Source organism: Thamnophis elegans, chromosome 1, assembly GCF_009769535.1.
Source record: "Thamnophis elegans isolate rThaEle1 chromosome 1, rThaEle1.pri, whole genome shotgun sequence".
NCBI lineage: Eukaryota > Metazoa > Chordata > Lepidosauria > Squamata > Colubridae > Thamnophis > Thamnophis elegans.
Genome location: NC_045541.1, coordinates 26,618,640 through 26,638,506, shown reverse-complemented (window position 1 = coordinate 26,638,506; position 19,867 = coordinate 26,618,640). Strand labels below are relative to the sequence as shown.

Below are 19,867 nucleotides of genomic sequence, written 5' to 3'. Positions count from 1 at the left end.
TTGAGACTAAAGATATTTAAAAGTAACTTAATTGGCTGGATCATATCCCTTATCTTTCTTCATTTAATCAAGCAGACTTTAAGTCATAGCGGTGATGATTCAAGATCTTATTACATCTTAGGGCACAATTTTACTATTGAGTTATTTTGTAACTTTTAAGATTAGACTAAAGAGGGTGTCTTTTAAGAAAATTGCACAAGACATAATATTTCCTACGGCACTTTATAGAAGCAAAAGTTGGACTTTAAAGAAACAATACTGGCACCTTTGAACTTTGCTGTTGGTGGAGACTTCTAAGAACACTATGGACGCCCAAATAAACAAACCAATGAATAATAGAACAAATCAAATCAGCATTCTCACTCAAGGTACAAATGCCCAGGACACAATATGCGTGCAAAGACCTAGTCCTCTGGAAAAAAATGTTAGAAAAGGTAGATAGAAAGAGAAGAGGATGACCAGCAACAAAGTAGACAGAGTGACTTACAGTAGTGAAGAGGGCACCAATAGAGGACCTGAAGGACAGATTAAGGACAAACTTAATCTGTAGATTGTAGAGAAAAAACGATTGATATGGTGAAAATGATGGTATATAATCCATCCATCCAATCAATCAATAACTCAACATCTCGTGAAGACAACTTCAAATTTGCAGTTATCATAGCACGTGGTAGCAAAGCTATTATCTGCAACGCCTTTCAGAAAAATATAAAGTGATCCTAAAAAAAAACTTGCACGAGCTGCCACGCTTTAGTAGTTCAAACTAAGTCAAAAGCTGAATATAAGAAAGAAGTAATTGGGAAATGAGCTGAAAATTGGAAAAACAAAGCTATGCATAGGCAATACTTGAAAAGTATTGAAGGCAAAGCTGACCAAAAGCTAACTTGGAACTGGTTAAGATCAGGAGCACTGAAAAAAAAGAAACAGAAGGCTTTATTTTGGCAGCTCAAGAACAAGCCTTAGCCACAAACTACATGAAGGCAAAAATTCAACATGTTACCAACAGCAAATGTTATCAACATGTACCAACAGCAAATGTCGCCTCTGTAATGAGAAAGACGAGACAGTCGACCACTTGATCAGAATCCAGACTGACAGGCACTTGGCCCACAACACACCTGACATAACAATAGTTGAAAAGAAAAAAGTATGGTTCATTGACATTGCAATACCTGGAGATGCACAAATTGAAGATAAACAGCAAGAAAAAATCACAAAGTACCGGGACTTGCAAATTGAAGTTGAGCGACTGTGGAAAAAGAAATTGTGTTGTCCTGATTGTAATTGGAGCTCTTGGAGCAATACCCAAAGGGCTACCTCGCTATTTGGAAATTTTAAATTTATCAGACTTGAACATTCTGATTCTACAAAAAACAACCCTACTTGGAACAGCTTATATCCTTCGACGTTACCTTAACAGTTCCTAGGTCCTTGGTTAGGACTCGAGCTTTTGAGCTACCAATCAGCCCTAAAGGCTGTGAATCTCACCAAAGATTAACCACGCAATTATTATTATTATTATTATTATTATTATTATTATTATTATTATTATTATTATACAATTGTATCACAGTGGCCAGTTGTTTCGCCGGATTTGGCATTGGTTACTAGTCGGGCCCCACCCAGGGGCCTAGGACGTCGTAACGTATTTTCGTAATATGCGTGCAGATCCAAGCAGTGCGGCTTTTTGCATTTGACTGATGGTGATTTTGTCAATTTTTAACTGTTTTAAATGTAATTTCAGTGCTTTTGGAATAGCACCCAGTGTGCCAATTACCACTGGAATTATCACTGCTGGTTTGTGCCATAGTCGTTGAATTTCGATTTTTAAGTCCTGGTATTTTGCGATTTTTTCATGTTCCTTCTCGGCGACCCTGCTATCGCCTGGTATTGCAATATCTATGATTGTAACCTTGTTTTTCTCAACCAGTGTGATGTCTGGTGTATTATGTGCCAGTATTTTGTCCGTTTGTATACGGAATTATTATTATTATTATTTGTGGGAAAACAACAAGAAGCACAACAGAAATACAAAATGGATCAAACAGATTGAGAATTCTATTAAAGTGCATAAAATGGAAGATATGAAAATAACAAACGAAATGGTGCAAAGACAGTTAAGAAAAGTGAAGAACTGGAGTGCACCTGGACCAGATGAGTTACATGGCTTCTGGTTAAAGGCACTTACAAATGTGCCAAAAGATTGGCAGCCCAAATGAACCAGATCTTAAAAACACCTGAAAATGATGAATGGATGACAACTGGAAGGACATTTTTGATCCTTATTTTCTTTTGACCCCCGAAATAAGCACTTGATCTTATTTTTGGGGAGGTCTTATTATTTTTGAGGTGCAGGAGGCAGATACCATGGTCACCTCATGGCTGCTGCTATATTGCAATATTTTGGGGCAGGCTTATTTTCAGGGGAGGGCTTATTTTAGTGCATGCGCTCAAAAGCCCCATTGGGTTTATTATCTGGGGAGGTCTTATTTTGGGGGAAACAGGCTATTAATATCTGCAAAGGAACTCTACTTGCTGTCTCATATGTGGGAAAGTTCTCTTTCATTAAAAATCAAGTAGCACTAACATTTTTCTTTAGAGTCAGATGACTCTGATTTCTTTTTTTCTGTCACATTTAAGACTTCACAATCATAGTCTGACTATCAATTCATAGTTTTCTCTATCAATTTCTCCTCTATTAGTGTTCCTGGTTTATCAAATAAATATATAGGTAAAGGAAAGGTTCCCCTCGTCCATATGTGCTAGTTGTTCCCAACTCTAAGGGGCGGTGCTCATCTCTGTTTCTAAGCCGAAGACCCAGCACTGTCCAAAGATGTCTTCGTGGTCATGTGGCCAGCATGACTAAACACCAAAGGCATACGGAACACTGTTACCTTCCCACCAAGGTGGTCCCTATTTTTCTATTTGCATTTTTACATGCTTTGGAACTACTAGGTTGACAGAAGCTGGGACAAGTAACAGGAACTCACTAGGGATTTGAACCACCAAACTGCCAACCGTTCTGATCCATAAGTTCAGTGTCTTAGCTTCTGAGCCACTGCATCCCCATCTATAACATTATATTATTTAAATTGTTTTTTTATTTCTTTAGTTCAAATTGCATTTTAAACAAAAGTATTTATTCAGTTTGACATTGCTTTATTTTACTCATAACAAATTAAAGAAAGAAAAATAAATAAATTTTCCTTATGGATTGTAACCTGCCATAAAATTCTTTGGATAGTTTTGGCAATAAATAATAAATTTTGTGTTGTGATAATGAATAAATTTAATGAAGGAATTAAAGGGGTAGATTTAATTAGGGATAAAACAAGCTGACATACATGTCAGAAAATATGAATTAATATCTTGTGGATTATTGTATATACATAAGGAAGTAGGACTCTATAGGTTGGTCTTAGTTAATTGTCATGCTTCAACAAATGGTTCTGACGAAAGAACCAAAGATGCGTTAGGAGAAATAATAAAACTTTCTGAAAACATGGAGAAAAGGTGTGTTTTTTATTTGTGATCTAAATACTGTACATGGGTGAGAACAAGATAAGAGGGTACAAAAGAAAGTGATTAGGTCATTCAAAGATCAAAGAATGAATGAAAATCATGTAATGAGTACCCATGTAGAAAATGTCAGTTTCAAGTAACTGATTTAAGGATGTCTACTTTGGTATACATATGGTAAACAGATGAATGTAAATAGGAGTCTTAATCCAACCTCTACACAGGGTAGAAAATATGCAGAAGCTGAATCTTACATATTTTGTAAACAGGATTTAAATCTTACACTTGTGTTTCTTTTTTAATGGATTTATAATTCTTGAAAAAAAAATAAGTATCAAATTGTTGTGCCCTGTGAAGATCCTCATTTTAGTGTTGAATCAATTTGATTATTTTGTAGCTTTGAATGTGAGTAACAATTTTGGGAGGGTCACAAATGGATCTTGAGAGGAAATAAGACACAGAAGAAAATAAGAAAAATAAGAAGGAAAATAGAACAATTACAGGAAGAGGAAGTACCAATCTTATATGAAAAGATATCAGAAAATAGTTAAATGAATGTAAAAGAAAGATCATGAGGAAACTGCATGGAACACGGTAGAAAAGAGTTATTACAGTGGCTATAGAAGTGTGTGGTACTAATAGAAATGAAATGAAAATATTCCTTAGTGGCATGATGAACTGAAAAAAGACTGTGGATGAGTGGAAAAAATGCAAAACATGTAGCATGACACAAATTTTGTATCATCCCTTTTATTTTTTTTGTTGCACTTGTAAAAGTTTCTGTGAAGACTTATTTGTCACAGGGGTGTCAAACTCATGCCCACGGGCCAGATGTGTCACATGTTAGCCATGCCCAGCCCCATTTTAGTGAAGGGGGGAAAAGTTGTGATATGTCATGTGATGACGTATCATTGCAAGTTTGATACCCCTGGTTTGTTATATCCTTTTATATCTTCTTTGAATTTTTGGAGAAATTGTCTTGATTCCTGCCCAAAATTCAGTCAAACCTCCACTGTTTGAAAGGGGAAAAAACCCTGTCTTCCTGTTTATCCCACTGAAATTGAATATTTTTCTGCTTAAGTCTATCAGTCAAAAAGAAGTATGCTTATTCTAATCAGAATTTTTGTAAGCACAATTACATCTCTATTATCAATCTTCAGTCTTATATTAAAATGTTATAGCAGAACTTGATCTCTTGTCTTTTTCCTGACAAAGTACATCAAAACAACCCTGGAACTTTTCTTAATTTTGCAAATCTTGTATTTATTCTAGGCTTTATCAATTTTTGCCTGTAAATCTCTTCATCTTATTAAAAAAAAACCTGGTTAAGCTTTAATTATTTTTTTCTCTAATGTATTCATCAGAATCCTATAGAATTGCTCTGAATCTCAAGCAATATTCCTTCTTTCTTAACTCCAATAATGCTAGGTTATTCTTTCCCATCTCTCTGTTTATAACATCTACTACTTTCTTTCCAAAATTTCCATTTTGTCATTAATTTGTTTTACATCTCTCCCTCCCTCCCCCCTCGCCTATATTTGTTGGTTTAAAAAGAGGACATAATGAAATGAACAAGCCTGAATTAAGGAATATTTGTATTAATATGGACTTAAAAGTTGGTTGCTGAATTCAATAAATTGGTGCAAGTGGCCCAATGATAATGAGATCACATACAAAACTATGAAAATGTACTTTATGTATATTTTATAGGCATGTTGAAAGTAGTTGAAATATATCACAAATATATTAAAGAAGACTGAATGGGTTAAGAAGGAAAGGGAAGAGAAAAAAATACTAAAATATAAAAGGGAACAGAAGGAGGAAAAAAGTCTTAAATCATTTTATATTACATAGAAATAATAGTTTGGCCTTATCTTAAAATAAATCTTTATATCTTGACCTCAAAAAAATGAAATCACCAGTCTTCACTTTGATAAAGAGTCAGCTCATAAATAAAATGCACATTACATGTTTCTAATCCATGACTATAAATATAGTGTTCTGCTACCTTCCTGCTATAGAGCAGTCATCTTTTCTGTCTATAATCAATAAAACAATAATTCTTCACATAATTATAAATTTATATACATTCTTCTTTATTCTTTATTGCTCTAATTATTTTTCATACAATTGTAATTATATATAATATAAAAACTAACATTTTGGTGTATAGTATATATCTACATTCATATATTCCATCAATATTAATAATACCATATAAACAAACATTGAACCAAAATGGCATAACAAGATTACAGGCTCATGCAGTATGTGTAAGTATACCCTCATACCAAACTTAAGAGTCAGACCTTTTAAAACTTATTCTGGACTGACCAATAAATGGGGAAGTTTCAGTTGAATATATTTAACCTTAAAATCATAAGAAATGTAATTAATATTCTTTACAATTCTTAGCTGTTGAATTGTTAATATCACATCTGAAAACAGTTTATTCAAAAGTTCTTGCAAATAGCTAATATCTATTGTATTGATAAACTGAAATAAAGATTGATTGAAATAAAGTTGCTTTACTAATGCTTATTACAGCCTCTATAATGTAGCACTTAAAGTGTGTGCCAATAATGATAGTAACGGGGGAGTTCCATATTTTTATTTGTTTATTTATTTGTTTATATTTATCCCACCTTTATAATTTTTATACATAACTCAAGGCAGTGAATATACGTAATACTCTTTCCTCCTTCTATTTTTCTCACAGTAGCAACCTTACACTATGAATTGGGCTGAGAGAACACAACTAGTGCAATGTCACCAGCCAACTTTTATCCTAAGGTGGGACTAGAACTCATGGTGTTTTGATTTCTAGTCTGGTTGCCTTAACCAGTACACCAAACTGGCTCTCTGCTGTAAATGCATCTGGGCCAAATTAGTCAGATTTACAAATGGATCAGTGGTGGGTTTAAAAAAAAATTGGAACCTACTCTGTGGATGTGGCCTCCTTTGTGGGAGTGGCTTGCCAGCCATGTGACCTGGTGGGAGTGGCTTGCCGGCCATGTGTTTTCTCTTTCTCTCTCTCTCTCTCTCTCTCTCTCTCTCCCCCTCCCTCTCTCCTTCCTTTTGTCTCTCTGTCACTTTTTTCTTTTTTTCTTTCATCTCTCTCACTCTTTTTCTTTCTTTTTTCTTTTTTCTTTTTTCTTTATTTATTTCTTCCTTTCTTTCTCTTTCTCTCTCTGTGTGTGTGTGTGTGTGTGTGTGTGTGTGTGTGTGTGGCAGTGGTGGGTTTCAAAAATTTTCTGTAGGTGTGGCGTGCTTTCCGGGTCGACTGGTGGAACCTCTTCTAACCGGTTCGGTAGATTTGACGAACCGGTTCTACCGAATAGGTGCGAACTGGTAGGAACCAGTTGAAATGGATCTAGTAGAAGCAGGCATAACTTGCAAGAATAAAATCGGAGGTGGGTTTCAAATCCCAGCACTGCAGGTTAGCTCATGCTTGCGCGTCTGCTTGCTTGTGGGCGTGATGCTTCTGCACATGCACAGAAGTGGGTGGGTGGAGCCTCCCACCACCGCCACTACCGATTTGGGCCAAACCAAGAGCAACCTACCTCTGGATAGAATGGCCTGGAAGACTGATGAGTGGAATTGGGATAAACTAAATTAAGTTAAATTTCTTTTTTTTTTGGTTCCTGTATTTAATTTTTTTGCCCACTTCTCACTGTTTTCATTGCTTTGAATATTATTTACCACCACCATCCCACACCCACACACATTATTATAGTTATAGTATTAGTCTTGTTTTTCTTACTCTTAATACCCATGGCTTCACAATGCTTCCATACAAACCTGCAGACAGTTCTTATTTTGCTATATAATGATTATGTACAGAAAGCAAAATATGCACTTGAATCTGCTTACAGAGGCTGCTGCAAAGACAGTTTTATAAAGGGCCTCTGGGAGGCTGGGATGGAGTTGCTTATGGGTGCAATTCTAATTCTATTTGCAAAGATTGGTTTAATTTGTAAATCCAATGAGAGCATGCTTCTAGTTTGACTAAGAAAAATACCTAGTGTTCATATTGTTGTTACTTATATTAGTTTGCCTAAGTTTCTAGTTTTCATGATCTTTTTGCTCAGTGGTAATCCACTTTCATATTGTTGCCACGAAAGCAACACAGATGCATTACGTGGTTGCCAGGAGTTGCATTGCACTTGAAGGGGACTTTTCTTTTTTTTAATAATTATTTCTAATCGTTGTTGCTTTCTTCTTTTCTCTCTTTCTCTTTCTCTTTCTCCCTCCCTCCCTCGCTCCCCCCCCCTCTCTCTCTTCAAACAGGCAACTTGGCTCAAACAAGAGCAAGAGTAACAGCTGCATCCAGATCTTTACCTCCACAGCTTGGTTCAGGTCGTATTAAGGTCAGTACACACCTAAACTTTGAAAAGAGATCCGTATTTGAAAAGAGCCTGAAGTAAAGGTAGTCCTCCATTTACAACCACAACTGAGCCCAACATTTCTCTTGCTAAATGAGACATTTGTGAAGTGAATTTTGCCCCATTTTACAATTTTTCTTGCCACAGTTGTTAAGTGAACAACTGTGCCACTTTTAAGTTAATAACGTGGTTGTTAAGTTGAACCTGGCTTCCCCATTGACTTTGCTTGTCAGAAGGTCACAAAAGGGGATCATGTGACCCTGGGACACTGCGACAATCATAAATATGAACCAGCTGCAATCTTCTGAATTTTGATCACATGATCATGGGGATCCCGCAATAATTGTAAGTGTGAAAAACAAGCCATAAGCCACTTTTTCAGTGCCATGGTAACTTCAAATGGTCAGTAAATGAACTGTTGTAAGTTGAAGACTATCTGTATATTAGAGGAGCCGAAATGCTTTTTTTATTTGTTTTTGCTATTGGTATTTGTTTTCAAATTGAGTTTTAACCAATGATGGGATTCAAATAATATAACAACCGGTTCTCTGCCCTAATGACCAGCTGGGTAGGCATGGCTCGGTGGTCATGTGACCATGTGGACATGGCCAACTCAACATCACTCACATCGATGGGCGCTTCGCCTTAGCTGTTACAATGTAATAAGGGTTAATTGGAGAGGCAGTTTCTGTAAGCAGGGCAATAAAGATTAGGCTAGAAACAACACCAGAATGTTTCCTTCCTTCCTTCCTTACAAGATTAGCCTTGTAAAGTGGTAAAAAACAAAAGGAGATTTCTTCCAACAACTGGTTCTCCAAATTGCTTAGAAAGTTAACAACTGGTTCTCCCCGAATAGGTTGAGCCTGCTGAATCCCACAATAGGACTTGTAACATTTGAGTTGTTTAATTTTGGTTGATTATTTGTCACATTACTATTAGAAAAGATGTTTTGCTTATTTTTCTTCTGTAGGAGAATAATCTTCATTGCCATTTTCTTTCTTTTTATTTGCTATCTTTTTTTCTTACTCTTGCTTATTAGTTGCACACAGAAAAATTAACATGTAATCTTCCCCACTGGAAATGATGTATTAATACTGTAGTCATACATGGGCTTTTAAGCAGTTCCCCTCCTGACCACAACACTATCACAAAATTAGCTGAATGTTATCAATAATGGAGGACAGAACATTGATAAAAGGTCAGATTTCTGTTTTTAAGTAAAACAGACATTTGACATAAAGTAACATTGACATTCTTTTCAGATTTCTTCATAGCATATGGTTTAACATTCTCTTCATTCATTTTCATGATTAGGTTTGGTGAATTTGGTAGACAGTATTCCATCAAAGTAGGTTAAAGTCCCAAGGCCATCCTCCAATTATTTGATTGAATGTGAAATTACACAAGTCTTTTCCTATAACATGACACAGTTTCTCCTCCTCCACCCACTTCTTCTCTGAATTCTCAGCAGTGGAAGTCACCAAAGTTTTACTGTAGCTGGAGTGTTCCTTCTGTTACCAATTAAAATAAAACAAAACAAATGTTTCATCTTTGTATAAAGTGTCTTAACTATCCTCAAAGATTGTTGCCTCCTGCATCAGATTAAATGAAGAAGGTAGGGTCACTGCATGTTGGAACATCTAAAAGGACATAGAAGGTGAAGTTATTTCTGATTTCATTAAACAATACCAAGAAAGCAAGAGAACTAAACCAGTGGTGGGATTCAATTTTTTTTTGCTACCGCTCCTGTGGGCGTGTCAGGGGAAGGTTACTCCAAAATCTCCCTTCGATCCCCACTCCAGGGGAAAGATACTGTAAAATCTCCATTCCCTTCCCAGGTTACTGCAAAATCCTCATTTCCTCCTGATCAGCTGGGACTCCGGAGGCAGAGAATAGATAGGGGCGGGGCCAGTTAGAGGTGGTATTTACCAATTCTCCAAGCTACACAAAATTTCCACTACCGGTTCTCCAGAACTAGTCAGAAGCTGCTGAATACCACCTCTGAACTAAGCACAGAATTACTGTTTTTGCTGGCAGATCTATAATGTTTTTTGTTTCTAATTTTACCCTATTTTTTTCCAGAGCTAGACTCTTTCTTCCGTATTGATATGTAGGCCCACACATAAAAAATGATAAACTGAAAAATGGGAATTAAGCAACAACATGAAATAAGATTGAAGCATCTTTGAATCATTATCTTTCTTTGGTTGTTTTATACAAGATACAAAGTGCTGTCATCTGTTGTCCTCATTCCCCAATGAAAGGAGTTGTCTTCCTTTTGATCAGATACTGGTAGTTCTTGACTTACAACTACAATTGTGACTGGAATTTCAGTTGTAAATCAGTATGGTGTAAGTGACCAGACTTGATTTTTTCCCCAGCCTTCTGAGGTCAGGCCTCTTTTTTTTAATTGAGAATTTTGGAAAAAAAACTTTTACAAATATTTACTTCCTTCCCCCCACCCTCCCCCCTCAACCCCCTCCCCCCCCGACTTCCCAGAACCAATACAGGGTATAAATCTTTAACAAAAACATTCTAAAATAAACTTTTTAAAAAGTTAATATCATCTTTCATTTGAGCTTTAACTCCTCCTTGCTAGGCTAGCTCTAAACAGATTATATCATTCCTTGTTTCTTCAGTCATAAACTATCTGAAATTTCTTAGAAATTTCATATTTATTTTGAGTATAGCCAATCCATCTTCTCCATTCCAGTTTATATCTCTCATTTGAATGGTCCTTGAGATATGCTGATATTTTAGCCATCTCAGCTAGGTTTGTTACTTTCAATGTCCATTCTTGAATAGTAGGCAAGTCTTCCTTCTTCCAGTATTGCGCCACCAGCAGTCTAGCTGCGGTTATTAAATGCAAAATCAGGTTAATCTCTACAACTGTACAATCAGTAATTATACCTAACAAAAATAACTGAGGGGTAAACTTTATCCTTTTTTAAAGAACATTTTGCATAATCCACCATATTTTTATCCAAAATGCTTTAACCTTTTTACAAGTCCACCATATATGAAAGTAAGTAGCATCAGCATAATCACATCTCCAGCATTTAGGTTGTAAATTTGGATACATAGAGGCCAGGTTTTTAGGATCTAAATGCCATCTATAAAACATCTTATAAAAGTTTTCTCTCAAATTTTGGGCTTGTGTAAACTTTACATTTCTTACCCAGATCTTTTCCCATGTATCCAACATTATTGGTTCTTCAAAATTTTGGGCCCACTTTATCATACAGTCTTTAACTAATTCTGTTTCCGAATCCATTTCTATTAATGCATTATATAATCTCTTTATATGCATTGAACTTTGATTTCTGATTTGTTTTAGTAAGTTATCCTCGTCTTGCATAAAACCGATTTTTTTATCTCTTTTCCATCTGGCCTGTAACTGCCCATACTGAAACCATGTTTGAATTACCTTTTCCTCTTTTAGTACATTCAAGGGTTTTAATTGTAGTACACCTCTTTCTAAGGTAAGAAGCTGTCTGTATGTAATTACATCCTGTTTTTGTACTATATTTATGTTTTCTATTGCATGTCTAGGAATTGCCCACATGGGTATCTTGTCATTTAGTTTGTATTGATATTTTTTCCAGACCCGCAGTAGAGCATTCCTTAAAATATGACTTTTAAAGTTCTAATCTACCTTTTTGTCATATAGCAAGTAAGCATGCCAGTTCTTATCTACCTTTTTGTCATATAGCAAGTAAGCATGCCAACTATATACCAAATCATGCCCTTCGATATTAAGTATTCTATCATCTGTTAAATTAATCCAGTCACTAATTACCGATAAAACTACTGCTTCATGATATAGTTTTAAATTGGGTAATTTCAAACCTCCTCTCTCACGCACTTCTTGCATTATTTTTAGTTTTATTCTCGGCTTCTTCCCTGCCCATACAAATTTATTAATGCCCTTCTGCCATTCTAGCAAATTCGCATCTTTTTTAAGTATTGGTATCATTTGAAAAAGAAATAAAAAGATTTGATTTTTAATGATCATTTTTACGGTGGTCACACAGCAAATTGTTAAGTGAATCACAAAGTCATTAAATGAATCCAGAGATTCCAAGGGATGTTTTTGCTGGAAACTGGTAAAAATGTTACAAATCATGATCATGTGACTACAGGACACAGCAGCCTGTCATAAATGTGAGCCCATTGAAAAACACCTGAATTGTGATCACATGACCATGGGGGAAGTGCGATAGTCATAAGTGAGAGTACAGGTCCTAAGGCACTTTTTGCAAGGCTGTTGTATCTTTGAACCATCCTTAAATGAATGACTGTTAAGTTGAAGACTGTCTGTAATGTAGAGCAGCCCACTTCTACAGGAGTAAAATTGATTACACCTCCCTCCCATTCCTAAATAACCCTTCCCTTCTGCCATCTTTGCTGTTGCAAAGGGAGTTGTCCCTAACTCTCTGGAGAAAAGTTGGAGTGGGACAGTGAACTGAGAGGCAGAGAGTAATTCAATGTTTGTGTGTGTGAAAATCGGGTCTTTCAATTAGCAGAGACTAACCGGATCTAAAAAAATCCTTGAGGCGGGGAAGTAATTGTTGGTGTGTAGACTTAAAAATAGAAGAATAAATAAAAAAGTAAACCATATAGCTTTTAGCCCAAAGAGAACAGTCTTCCTGAATGCTGGCATCTGGAGATTAAAAGAACCTTAGAAGATAATATGGACAGAGGTGGTATTCAGCCGGTTCAGTAGTGGAAATCATGGGTAGGCCTGCCCACCGACCCTGGCTCTATGCCGTCCTATTTAGGCACATTTTTTTGAGGCTGGGTGCATGCGTATGTACAAGTAAAGCACATCCACGGAAGGCTGGGCGCATGCGTGGAAGGGGCACGTGCGTGGGGCGAACTGGTGGTAACAAAATGTGAAACCTACTGCTGAATACGGAGCGATATTATAATACTAATATGGGGTTCAGCATGGAATCCTTTTCCCTCTCTCCTCTAGAGAAAAAGGTTGCACGTTTCTGCTCAGAAATATCTCCTTCGCTTCTTTCCCTTGAGATGTGAATTTAGAAGGTTGACATTTCCTTGGTTATGTGACCTACATTTCTCATTGCCCATGCTGAGGCAGCATTTCTTTCCTCTGGCCTTACGTGGGACTTTTCTGCCATTACTAAAAATGTCTGGCCTTTTTTAATATTTTCATTTGAAATCTGTTTTGTTCTCTGAGCGGGGGGGGGGGGAGCAACTATTCTCAGTTTTGAAGAAAAAAAAGATTTTATTTTTCAAGATTTCCCCCCTCCTTCTCCTCTCTCTGTATCAGCCTGTCTCTTTCCTGGCACTGTATCAAAGAGTCTGATCTTAAATCCACTCCCACTCTTGTAATTCTCCTGAGTGCTTCTTTCTTCTCCTAGCTGTTTTGCATGCACTCCTCAAGGTAAGGCATAGCATTCCTATTTGGAGATCAGCCATCATTTCCACTCCTTAATGCTATGGATGGGTAACCTTGGGGGAAAAGGGGAAGAGACTCTGCCTAGGAAACAGTAAGATAAGAGAGGTAGGAACCCTTAGTGGCTTAAAGATCAGAGGAAGAAGGTCCTTAGGAAGGACTCACCCCAGGGTTGGTATTCACTTACCTTCCCTACCGGTCTGCAAATGTGAGCGTGCACGTCCGTGCATGCACTCATCTTTCCATGCATGTGCTTTGGCTAAAAAAGTGCCTAAATGGGATGCCATAGAGCCGGGGCGGGTGGGTGGGGCCAGCCATGATTTCCACTACCGGTTCAGGTGAACCAGTCCAAACCGGCAGAATACCACCTCTGACTCGCCCTGATGAATCAAGCACGTAAAGGTGCTGGCAAGAAGTTGTACTGACTTACAACTGAAATTCCAGTCACATTTGGGGTTGTAAGTCAAGGACTACCTGTATCTGATCAAAAATGCATCAACAGACTTGTAAAATTCTGTTAATGTAGCCTTTCAATAAAGTAGTATTAGCTCATCTAGTCATGTTTCCTGTCTGTTTTACCAGGTAGGGCTGGCAAAGCCGCTGTTTGTAGCCCCTTTGAGAATATTAGCCCAGATCAGACATGACTTAGGAAACAGGATGTGAAGTGGGGGCCTCTGGGCTTAAAGCAGGTGCTAAAAATTCTGCACAAAGGCTTCACATATTCTTAGGTTAACCACCTGTTCGTAGCAGATGGCATGCTACCACAATGTGTGGGTGTGTGCTGAAATGTTTCTAAGCACCATGTGAACAGGGAGCAGATTGTCTTATTTCATTTGGGTGATGCAATGAAACAAAGCAGCTTTTGATTGGCAACTACTAGAGAAGAATATATTTTTTTCATTCACAAAGTCTGATGCATGTATTTATTTTTAATTTAGAACAGCTGTAGTGTTAGCATAAATGAAGGCATGTGACAGTATGCTTGCTATTTCATGTATTTGTTTGGGGGATGAAGCACTTTAAAAGGTTTTTTATTTAGAAAAGTGATAATTTGACAGGAAGAACCAACTAATGACATGGAGTAATAGAAAAACTACTCCAAAAGGAAATAAAAATGTTAATGTTCTAGGACAAGGCAATGTGAGAAGACAATAGATATGTCTCCATATTATTTAATCCTGCTATGATTCATCATACAGTGCATCATAGATCATGATAACAATCTACATTTTGAATCCCATGGCGGGGGGGGGACTTTTGAAACCATACTCTGAATTACAAAGTGCAGTGGCTGATTAAGACTCACTGCTGCCCTAAACACTAACAAATCTTGGTGTCCCTTTCCTTTGTACATACTGTACAAATGAAGCCAACCAAGCTTCATTGGTGTTTTTTTTCCCTTTCTCAGCTTTGGGGTGCCTCCTTTGGGCCTGGTGCCCTAAGCACATGCTTAGTCTGCTTAATGGTTAATACACTACTGACAAAGTGGCATATCCTTACTTTTATTTCCAGATTGTTAGTATGTGCCCTGCAGTAGCTGTGAACCAGGAGATGGTATCAGTAGACTTGAAGACACCCTGAGATTTTTTTTATATAAAGACACCCCGCCCCCACAATAAACCTTGAAGAGAAAAACTCTAAAGGGATGAAGACACAAGATAGTTCAGTGAAACACAAAAGTGCTAACTGGCTACAGAACAGGAGCTGGAGTGGATCAGAGTGTTTGGAATCCTGAACAGGGATTATCTTATCCTACAACATTTACTACTAGAGCCCACTTGTTTTGTATAATTGTGACCTGGGTAAATGAATATTGCATTTGTTGTTATGTTTGATATTGGTTCTGACAATAAACCAATCAGTTTGTCCTTTTTTCCCCCTCTAATGCATAGTGAAAAATACATAGATTTTTCACATAAATACATACTGTACATAGATACCAGGGGTGGGTTCCTGCCAGTTCTAACCTCTTCTATAGAAGAGGTTACACAAATCTACAGTGCCGTTTAGTACCAGTTCCAGCTCCCTCCCCCCGCCCATCCGGACATCATGAAGATGAAGAACAAGAGGAGGAATTCTGGTTGAAGTCCACAAGTCTTAAAGCTGTCAAGTTTGAACACCCCTGGGGTTTTTTTTCTAAAGGGTTGGAGGTGCAAGGGTCTTGTAACTTGACAGCTTTAAGACTTGCGTGCTTCAAATGCCAGAGTTTCTAAGCCAACATTTTGGTTGCTAAGCAAGAGCGTTGTTAAGTGAGTTTCACCACATTTTACAAGTTGGCCATGCCCACCTGGTCACATGGCTGGCAAGCCACTCCTACCCAGTCACATGAATGGCAAGCCACTCTCATCCAGTCAATGGCCGGCAAGCCACTCCCACAAAGCAGGCCACGTCTACAGAAGAGGTTCTAAAATTTTTTGAAACCCACCACTGATAGATAGATATACAGTATATGTGTACATAAAACTTATCCTGCTTTTGAAACGGGCTAGTTCACCAGGTTTTGTTGTTTGAAGAATTTATTTCATTGAATAAATGGACTCGATTAAAACAAAGGTATTGGGATCAAAATTTATATTTGTCTATATCTTCTACTTTCTTTTTTAAAGTCAACCTCAGATCTTAGTGTTGGTGGATATGGTCATATAATTTTCCTGGCCACAATAGCATACCAAGGGCAACTGCTTTGTCTGATGACTTGGAGATAAAAAGGAGAGACTTGGGGGCATCCAGAGGGTCAGCAGTGGGTGTGGAAACAGGTTTCTGGTTGTGGCCCAGCAAGTGTAAGTGTGAAAAACGGGAGTAAGTCCCTTGTTGCAGAGTTTTGTAACTTTGAATGGTGACTACCGGTAAATGAATGACTGTAAATAGAGGACTACCTTTGTTACACATTGTAGTAGTTGCCAAGCTGGTGGTTTTTCTTGAAATAGGAAACTTCTCTACATTCACATTCTCAAGTTGGATGCACAGATCGATTGAATGGATAGAAACAATGCTGGTAAAATAAATTGAAGATACATGTTTCCCAATACATACTGTATTTCATATCCAACACACCTAAGCAAAATAACAGATGGCTCAAGACTTTTTTACCTCTCTGATTTTGGTTTCCAGATTGACACCATGGAAATTATGAGGCACCCTGAGGAAACCACCAACATGAGGAGACAAACTGTGGCTTCCTATTTCAGGGTAGGGAATTTGAATTGTACTACTATAATTTCACTGCTTTCCCAACATCTCATTTAAATAATATTGGCAATATTCCTGGAACATACACAAGGCCTGCCAGTAGGGATTCTTTTCAATGGACAAGGCAGGGGTGAATGAACATGTCGGCAAATGGCTTAATTATTAAGTAAAATTGAGGAGAGAGAGGTCAAAGGAAAACTCTTAAGGTAAAGCTTGTTTGGCAATGAATAACTGGATAAGAAGCAGGCAGATTTTAAAAGGGGTTCAAATATATTTATGAGCCTGTTTTATCTTATTGGAATACCTAGAAAAAGGATGCCTAGATTTTCATTCCCTTCAAAGAAAATGAAACTCTTCTGCTATATTTTATCATGCTTTCCTTTCCTTAGTATTCTCTGATGGATCTGTTGTCTAAAATGGTGATTGGGCAACCTCACTTTGTTCGCTGCATTAAGCCCAATGATGACCGAGAAGCATTGAAATTTTCTCAAGAGAGAGTCTTAGTGCAGTTACGTTATACCGGCATTTTAGAGACCGTCAACATACGTCAACAAGGATATTCTCATCGCATTCATTTTGATGAGTTTGTAAAAAGGTAAGCTATCCATGCTTTATACTAAAGAATTATCCTTTGAAATGGCTTTGGAATAGGATTGGAGGCTACGTTATACAGAGCCTTTTCATCAATTCCTAGATTGTAGAAATTCAGAAAAGAGACAGGGATAGAATTATGCGGCTATGTATGTATCATATTTACATGGCTGCCCAACCCACAAAAATGTGAATCAGGGCTGGAGGTATGCGGTCAAAGGAAGATAACATTTTAAAAATATGTTCTTCCTCTTTTATAATGTTAAAAACAATTTTAGGTGGTTTTGATTAAAAAAAAATCTATATTTGACAATTCCACAAATGGCAAGACACAAATATTGGAAAAGGACAAGTTAAATTTATCAGTTGTATGATATGTTTTGTGTAGATCAGCTTTGTCTTTCATTAGAACATTTGGCAAATTTGTTATCAAGTTTCTTCCTGGTAGGTAGAGAATATATTGATCAGTTAAAATATAACTTCTCTTTAGAATTGAGCAAATCTCCTGGTGAGTTTATGGAGGCATCCACGTAGTTTTCCTGGGTAGTAGATAATATTAGTGAATAGATTTCCACTGCCTTCTACTGTATCTTCTCAAATTTTCCCATTTGTTCCACGAAGGTCTTCCATTGAACCAGGTTCATTTCTACTTTTTCTGAAAAATAATTGATATGGCATATAAAATGGAGAAAGAAAAAAATAATTGACAGAAACCAAATAATCAGAATGGGGGGAGGGGAAAACAACGGGGAAAAAAACTATACATGAAAACATTTTTAAATAACAGGTTAAATCTTGACCACCTAGCAGTATTGGTGAGACTTTTCACTTTTTCATATGAAACAGATGAGAGTAAATGTATTTCATCAATCCAAGATTTAAAGCAAGTAATTACAGAATATTTACACTGAAACCATTTTTAGCTGCAAGCCATGCATAATAAATCCAGAATTTTTCATATATTCCATTTTTTTTATATAAAGCTCAGCCTTACAATAGCATTCTTGAATCTTCCTTTTCTTCCCAATCCATAACTTGTGAATATTAAGGTAAAAGGAAACAACTATGGAACAGTCCAATGTCCATGTGATCATACTAACATTGACCCCTACCTCTTAATAAACACCTTTAAGGCATCCACTAAGAAAAATGCTTCTTTTATTTAGATATAATTAAAGTTCAAGTTGGATATTTAACACTCTTTAAGATCTTAACTCATTGTTACAACACAGAATATTACAACTTCTTGTTCCAATTTTCATGCAAATAACAGGCATCTATCTTCAAAGTACTCTTCAACCAATCAGTTTAGCCACAAACTTGAAGACCTGTTTAATTACCAAGGGCAGATAAAGTCAGGCAGATAGGGCAGATGACACTATCTGCAGAGAGTTTGATGGGTCAGAAGATAGATAATTGAATGACTTCTCAAGAGACATTCAGTGATAATAATCTAGAGAGCTACCATCCATCAGAACAATAATATATTTACAGATCAACTATAAGCCTCGGATACATTGGCTGGTAAAGGTTAGTATGAGGTGGAAGAAACATCTCTTTAGCAACAGGAATTCTCCCAGCTCCCAGGGTTGTATCTGGACAGATAATGATATTTAGGTTTAAAGATAATACCTGTATCAGTTGATGTTCCCAAGACTTCAATTTCAAGTTTGAGACATAGGTAGTTTTGGACCTTTCAATTCTAAAGGTCTTTGGATCTTTGGGAGGACTTTGGGTCAGGTCCCCAGCTACGTTAGTAGCTCTAACATGCTTAATTTCCTTTCATTGAATGCCAAAAAAAATTAATAAATAAAAAAATAAAAGCAGCAGCAAATTGCTAGGGAAAAATAGATATTCGCACCTACTTGTACTTACACGGCCCTTTTAACATTTCAGCTAGGTGGATTCATTTAGATATAATTGTAGTACATGTCTGCAGCTCATGATAGCATATATGATTTATGAGCAACAATTTTGGGGTTTGCCTAAAGCATGTGTGCATCACATTGCCGTCACGGGATATTTCATGATGTTTTTTCCCCCTAGCCTTTAGACCAGGGGCCAGATGTGTCATGTGCAGGTGGGCATATCCTGCACATGACACATCTGGCCCCTGGCCTAAAGGTTAGTGGCTGGATCACAGTTATCCAATGGGCTTCTGGTTGAGTTAGGCTTAACCACAGGTATCCTTTGATTCCATTTTGATATTCTGTCACAATATCTACTTTAACTCATACTATTGCGTTAACCAGTTATTGAAATCTGTTTTAGGCTATTGCTATTTAATGTCTGTGACCTGATTTTAATTTTAAATAATGGTGTATTTTATTTTTTATTTTATTTTGTTTTGTTTTGTTTTGTTTTATTATTTTGTTTTAGAATTTCTTGAGAATATGTAAAATATACACATGGCATCATTTCCATGATTTACACTTGTTTTTATGTTGAATTTTACTTCTGTTACATATGCTTGTGCATAAGGAATATATAAAAACATTTCAGAAAAACAGGCTCAGATTCTAAATGCGATGGCACTTCATCCTTTTTTGTTAAATAGGCAAGTATAAACAAGAATTTCGAAATGTCTGAAACACTAAGGATATCAAAGATTTTTCTAAACCAATGACTTTATATTTTGATCCATTTCAGCAATTTACCAACAAAATAAATGAAGCTTTTTCCCCTTGATGTTACTTAATGAGTAAGCACATTTCTTAGGAATAGGCAAACTCCTTATCTGTAGTAGCTGCTGTTTTGTAAA

General features: G+C 36.8%; 1 protein-coding gene across 1 annotated transcript in view; it reads left to right on the top strand.

Annotated features, from left to right (window-relative positions):
• MYO3B (myosin IIIB) overlaps positions 1–19,867 on the top strand; it is a 261,296-nt gene that overhangs the window by 142,565 nt on the left and 98,864 nt on the right. Inside the window, 5 exon segments of the mRNA XM_032238384.1 lie at positions 7,810–7,889; positions 9,382–9,397; positions 12,135–12,139; positions 16,438–16,515; positions 16,905–17,110. Of these exon segments, the coding sequence (XP_032094275.1) occupies positions 7,810–7,889; positions 9,382–9,397; positions 12,135–12,139; positions 16,438–16,515; positions 16,905–17,110 (385 nt within the window).